Consider the following 6952-nt stretch of genomic DNA (forward strand, 5'->3'; position numbering starts at 1 on the left):
TAACAAAGAAAACACCAATGACAGCATGGCATCACCATGCTGTGTGTGTGTGTGTGTGTGTGTGTGTGTGTGTGTGTGTGTGTGTGTGAAGAGGAAACGTTTATAGATTATCCAATGTGTGTGTTCTATATTCCCACTCTCTTGATGTTGAAACATTTCTCTTAAACAAATCTAAGATAAAACAAAGCGGTCTCTTGGTGAAGAGCGAGGTGATGTAAAGACAGACACAGATTCTCCCCCTCGCCTCTCCAGCCCTCCCTTCCCTTCTTTCCATGATTTAGCGGATGGCCTTGACAGGGCTCTTGAAGCTGGAGGCTGCCTGCAGCTGCAGCTGGTATGCCATCGGGTGGATCTTGAAACCATAGAGCCTGGATTAGACAGAAAATAAAATAAGGTATTGTAGATGAGGACAGCAAAGACTGTATCGGAAAATCTGTCTGCAGCTACAAATCATTATGCAACAAAGTTGTTTTGTTTTCTACAATAATACTGTTTGACACTCAGCTGTATGGGACTGTCAAAGTTATGGCATTAAGTGTACAAACCAAACAAACTAACAGGTTTAAATGAAATGATTTCGCCCTGAAATGCTCATCTTAGTAGTAAAACATCTGGTTTGTACTCTACATATGTTCTATACCTAGCTAGATTGTTTGTTCCACTGTTGCATTGCAGGAAACCAGCTGTAAACTCAAGGGAACAAACTGACCTGAGAAATGATTAATCCTATGGCATCTTGATTTGCTGGTAAGGTAGAAATACACTATATGGCCAAAAGTTTGTGGACACCTGACCATCACATCCATATGTGCTTCCCATTGTAAATCCCATTCCAGATTTATTCCCCCTTTTCTGTTATAATAAGCTCCACTCTTCTGGGAAGGCTTTCCACTAGATTTTGGAGCGTGGCTGTGGGGATTTGTGTTCATTCAGCTACTGTGCACAGGGGCATTGTCATGCTGGATCAGGTTTGGGCCTCTTAGTTCCAGTGAAGGGGAAATTGTAATGCTACAGCATACAAACACATTCTATAAAAGTGTGTGCGTTAAACTTTGTGGCAACAGTTTAGAGAAGAACCACATATGGGTGTCCACAAACATTTGGCCATATAGTGTACATTCAGTTTGCAGGCGACTTTCTCTGGCATTGGTGAGGATCTTAACAGCAACTGTTTTACTTACAAGTTAGAATAAATAGTCACTGTGGTGGGGTTTAGTCTTGGTGCATGGCCCAAATGTAAACAAAAACCACTGGCATACCACTGGTAGGAGAGACAGTGAGGCTCATCTCTGTGTGACCTGATCAGTGATAAACTCAGGAAAACTTTTGTTTTGGGCATAAACTGTCAGATATAGAGGAACAGGGAAATGCTTTCCCTCATGTATATATTGCTAACCAAATACAGCTCCATCTTCAACATTTCCTTCAACCACAAGCCCTGCTTAGGCTCAAACGTCTGAATGCAAAAGAAATCTGGGTAATGTCTTAACGGTGTAACTGTCAGAATGTTTAAACCGTCTCAGTCGAACATTAATAAACTGCTGAAACACTAAGGCAAACAGCTTACACCATGTTCAGTGAAAGTACTGTCAAAAACCTATGTCACCTGAGCTCAGGTGACAACCACAAACTTTCAACAAGCTTTCACAAGGGAGCTCTCGTGAAAAATTCAATTAGGGTTTGATCAAAAATTGAGTTAACGCACACAGTCAGGTTGTCTAAAACCTCGCCAGCTAATTGTGATTTCTCATGATGTGCAGGCCATCAAAAACATCCATGATGCTCCTGTGCCGTCACATGATCAGCAAAACAGAGAAGAGCGCTTACACACACTGTACAGACGACAATCCACAAAGTTTTACCATTAAATGACCTTAATGATTAAAAAAAAATGAGTCAACAGAACTGACTTAATTAATTATCAATTATTATTTCAGCACCGATGTTAGTGTGAACGGAGATCAGTCTAGTGACGACGATCTTTAGATGTTGGAATGAAACCTTTACATGCAGTTTCCTCCCTTTTCACATTTGGCAGTAACCAGACTCTAAAATGCTAAACCTTTGCTTGTGACTGAGATATACAATATATTTGTAAAAGAAAACCTCATTTCACTTCAAGAAAACTGTAGTTTTATCTTGAAGTACAACTACTGAATTGACTCGTAGAGAAAGAAAAAGCACGAGAGGACACGAACCTGGGCACAAACTGGTTGGCAGGCCTCTTTGGCCGGTACTCAGGGTGCACCATGAAGAGCATGTGGGGGAACCCGGTTCCAAAATAAGCTCCATCGGTGTGGTGGTGCCGGGACGACTTCGGCGTGTACACATCCATACATTTAGGACAGTAGAGCTTGACCATGGCCTCGCCTGGGATATCAGACAGCCCTAAAGACACACAGGAACACACACGTTACAGAAAAGAATGATAAAACACATATGTACATCTTAGTCAATCAGCAGTAAAAGGTCAGTGGTAGTCTACTTTATTATGTAATGATGCTAATATCTATTATCAGAACAGGTTGAGTTTAATAACTGTAAAAGATCACTGCTAATAACAAGGTAACTGTTCACACCACTCATGATACACATCCTTTAAAGAACACATTTCTGTATTGCATATATTTAGTCTTTATCTTAGAGAAATTCTGAGAGAAGAGAAATTATAATAATTTTTTCCATATATCATTATTGCTATGTTTAGACAGGAAGGAATGATCAAATCTGATTATTTAGCATGAAAGGTCTTTTCTGTAGTCCAACAAAAATCATTTAAGCCACTTGAATGTGATTTCATAACTGATTAAAATCTGATCTCTGACCAGTCAGATCAGACTTATACTTTGATACTTTGAGCTGCAGTGTAAAAATAAATAAAAATTAGTTTTCGAAAGATCCGGATACAACTGTTAACTAGGGACTCACCGATTGGCAGCATAGGCTGGTTCTCACAGTAAACACGAGGGCAATAGCCGAAGTCCCCCTGCTGATATTTCTCCAGCTACAACAAAAAAAAAGGCAGAATGAAAATCATCTCTCATAAATTCTAACAATATACAGTACCTTAAACTGAATAGGATCCAAATTATTCCTGTGAGGCCTTTTATAACTACTGTAACAATTCATTAAAAACTGCGAACGAGGAGCTGTACCATCTGAGCAATGCCACGGTTGGTAAGGATGTAACGCGCGTGAATCAGGCCGTACAGCATCTCAGCCGCCTGTTCAATCAGGTCACTCTGATTCGGGTTGTCTTCCAGCTCCTCATCTGGCAGAACACAGCGAGAGACAAAATGTTACTGTTAAAACCACAAAAGAAGGAAGAGCGTTCTGAACATGGCAATGCAATAAAGATTAGAACCTACCACTACCTATAGAGATACAATTAACACAACCAACTCTGAGACACATTCTCTCATTAAACACTAAAATAAAATACCGCTGCATGCTACGGATGATGGGGAAAATAACAACGGACTGCATCTGACAACGATCGTATATGTCTAGGGATGCAGCCCGACTGTATTCTTTCTGAAGAAGCCCTACAGTTATGGAACAGCCTTCCGATTAGTGCTCGGGATTCAGACACACTCTCAGTATTTAAGTCTAGGCTGAAAACACTCTCTCTCTCTCTCTCTCTCTCCCTCTCTCCCTCTCTCCCTCTCTCCGATGATGCCTCCCCTCCTGCCTGATCCATCCTAACACTCTACTTCTACTCGGATCCTCCTTCACCTGAGTATCAGTCGGTGCTGCTGAAGATGGCCCTGCATGGACAGCCTGAAGTTTGCCATGAGGTTGCTGTGACCCTGATGCTTATACTGAAAATCTTTCTGACACATGCAGGACTGATTGACTCCACAGTCTACAGCTGTATACACAGAGTAATGATTTATATTCTCACTATCCAGCCTCATCCAGAAGAGGACGGGTTCCCTTTTGAGTTAAGGTTTCCTCCTCATGGTATCTCAGAGTTTTTCCACGCCTCAGTCACCTCCGGCTTGCTCATGAGGAATAATTCTATATAATATCCAGATTTCTGTAAAGCTGCTTTGTGACAATGTCTTTTGTAAAAAAGCACTTTATAAATAAAATTGAATTGTATGCCTAATGCTGATTAAATCTAGGGATGCAGATGAGGTAAAAATATACCACAACACTTTGAAGTCATTTCACCATATATATCAAGAAACGAGAGATATAATTATATATAAAATTGATTTTATATATCTATCTATCTATATATATATATATATATATATAAACACAATAGGACATTCCGATTATAGGAAAATAATCAACCAACTGTTATCAGACCAACGCTGATTATTTTCCAATAACAGCATGTCCCAAAGCTTTTTATTCTTCTTACACTATAGTAATTTGCAGAAAATTACATTTTTATTTATTAAAAATGACAGCATGCACTTTATAGTTATGTTTAATGTTGTGAAACATCCACTAAACAAGTTAGTTCCTGTTATCACTTACGTTTTTTTTTTTTTTTTTTGCACATCCCCGCATTACATTATGCTGCTACAAATATTTATTATACTGTACATAACTTATACTCTCTACTAGGCTGCTACTTCTTATGTTTACATGTACAGCAACTTATATTGTACTCTTTTACACCATTGTCACTGGATTCACTTTCTAATAAAACTGTGTACTGGGACTTATTGTCTATCTCATTGTCTATCTCAGTAGTCATTGTACAGTCTTGTGCTGTCTACACATTTGCACTTGTGCACTTTATGTATAAATTTATGTAGTCCCTTGCAGTTCTGTGTTTGTCTTATGTAGCACCTTGGTCCTGGAACATTGTTTCATTTCACTATGTACTAACTGGCTGTATATGGTTGAAATGACAAACTCCACTTGACTTACAGCAGCTATAAACAGTCGTTCCCTCATCATCTTCTCTTTTTTCTCATTCTCTCTCAAGTTCATAAGACAATAAATGTAGTTTTTCATTTACTGAGAACCCACAAAGCTCTCCATCTGTAAGGAATTTTCTGTGTCGTAAAAATTACAGTTTTATCTCTGACGGTTACAAAACTCTGACACTGGAGACTCCTATCCTAAATGTTAACTACCTCAGTACAGAAGACTTCACCATGTCAATGATTACATGTTTAAAATCAGTTTATGTGAAGCACCCAGGATAAAAGTCCCTATGAATTAGCCGCTACTATAGAAACGATAATTACTGTGTTAATATAAACCTTTGCCTTGGAGCTGAAATTTTTGTGCTGTAATAGAAAATTAATCAACACCTGGTTACCAATCAGGTGAATTCAACAGCGCTGTGCTATAAAGAACAATAAGGTCTAACACCCTAACTGCGATTTTTTTTTTTTTAAATTGTTATACATGATCTTACAAGTAAACTGGTATGTTGTGAACTTCACATATTTCTGAGCTGAAGTGAAAAAGACTGCCTTAACATGTGGATGAAGTTATCCTGCTGAATTTGGCTCGCCTAACGATGATGAAGCCCTTCCACGGACAGAAAGTGCTGATGGGACTTAAAAGAACTGCTGATCTGATCTACTGACCTGGTTCCAGATCCAAAATCATGTCCAGGGCTTGTCTGTAATGAGGAACCTGCTCGTTCAGTCCAGTGAGATTGAATTTATCCTGGATGTAATCCTCATCCACCTGAGCGCACAGAGAATGGAGGTGTTCATGAATCAACACAGGCTGGTTGGTGGATTTACAGTGAACAGGAAGAGAGTAGAATAATAATCCACAATACAGACCTCACAGAAGAACTCATTCCCACGAAGGCCACAAAACCAAGAAATCCACGAAACTTCCTCTGAACTGCTCATTTTGGGGAAACTGTAAGAGAGGAAAGGGAACACAGTAAGAGATATCAGAGACAGAAATACTCATGAGTCCCAAATGGCTTCCAGTGAGGAGTGTAATGCTGTACACAGACTGTAGCAGCCATTATTCCTTCCCTATATAGTGCACTTACATAAGCAGGGGGGAGCCATTTGGGATTCAGCCAAACAGTGCAATTAAACCGAGACTACTACGCTACAGAATATTCAGAGAATAGTACACACCCTAAATTACAGAATTAACATCGAGTCATGCTAACATTAGTGTTCACCCTCTCAGCCGCTTCACTCAATGCTAAATGAGCTACAAGGCTAATCACAGCTAGTCGTATTTACCGATTTAAAATAACAGATTCTGCGCTTGGTTTAGACAGCTCGGTTTAAAATACACCACGTCAGCAAACTATGAGTGGTTGTATATTAAAACATCTCTACACCAATCCCTTGGCTACCTGAATTAATTATTATTTTCAGAAAATAAGTCTAGCTATCCATCTGTGCAGCTGACTAGAGCAAATCAACATGGCGTATGGTTCCCCAGCTCACACTAGGCCGCACGAAGAGCGGCAACCCCGAGCCTTACATTTACACTCTGATACACACAGATTCGCGTTCAGAATACACACCAAGATACACAAGCACTTCAAACACACACTGGGTATATAAAGTGTGTGTGTTTGTAGGTATTAAAGCTGTATCTGTATGAGCCTCACCTCCCGGTTCCGCGCTAAACTGCAGCAATACAAGCGTTCTCTGACTGGCGTGTGACGTCTTAAGCAACGTGATGACGCACGATCAGACGCACAATCTGACGCACAACGCGCCTCCTGCAGACTTGGGAAATGTAGTTAAAAAAAAAAAAAAAAAAAAAAAACGCGGGGCAACAAATCCGGAAACAAAGATAGCCGTGCAGACTCAGGAGTGAGCCATACGTTTCTGGGCTCCATCTTAAAAATTCAGCCCTGGTCCATATATATATATATATATATATATATATATATATATATGGCCAAAAGTATGTGGACACCTGACCATTACACCCATACTGTATGTGGTTCTTCCACAAACTGTTTGCACAAAGATGGAAGTAAAGTACAATT

At 39.7% G+C, this 6952-nt stretch overlaps 1 protein-coding gene across 2 annotated transcripts; it reads right to left on the bottom strand.

Moving 5' to 3' along the window:
* Window positions 1-50: 50 nt before the first annotated feature.
* On the bottom strand, window positions 51-6693 carry csnk2b (casein kinase 2, beta polypeptide). 2 transcript variants are annotated; one of them, XM_026942101.3, is made up of 7 exons: window positions 6566-6693; window positions 5766-5847; window positions 5562-5664; window positions 3156-3271; window positions 2929-3004; window positions 2199-2388; window positions 51-368 (listed from the first exon to the last, which is right to left on the bottom strand). In XM_026942101.3, exons 2-7 carry the CDS (start codon window positions 5835-5837, stop codon window positions 278-280), a joined length of 648 nt encoding a protein of 215 aa, XP_026797902.1. In that variant the 5' UTR covers window positions 5838-5847; window positions 6566-6693; the 3' UTR covers window positions 51-277. The 2 variants fall into 2 exon arrangements, with proteins under 2 accessions (XP_026797902.1, XP_034157419.1); XM_034301528.2 differs by having other exon boundaries at window positions 6479-6610.
* Window positions 6694-6952: the final 259 nt, after the last annotated feature.

Source organism: Pangasianodon hypophthalmus, chromosome 29 (genome assembly GCF_027358585.1).
Source record: "Pangasianodon hypophthalmus isolate fPanHyp1 chromosome 29, fPanHyp1.pri, whole genome shotgun sequence".
NCBI lineage: Eukaryota > Metazoa > Chordata > Actinopteri > Siluriformes > Pangasiidae > Pangasianodon > Pangasianodon hypophthalmus.

Excerpts from the sequence above, each read along its gene's own strand:
- csnk2b (XM_026942101.3), bottom strand. The coding sequence starts at position 5,837 with ATGAGCAGTTCAGAGGAAGTTTCGTGGATTTCTTGGTTTTGTGGCCTT. Across the intron at positions 5,665-5,765 it reads GGAATGAGTTCTTCTGTGAG|GTGGATGAGGATTACATCCA; the intron begins GTCTGTATTGTG and ends CTGTGCGCTCAG. Across the intron at positions 3,005-3,155 it reads ACCGTGGCATTGCTCAGATG|CTGGAGAAATATCAGCAGGG; the intron begins GTACAGCTCCTC and ends TTTTTGTTGTAG.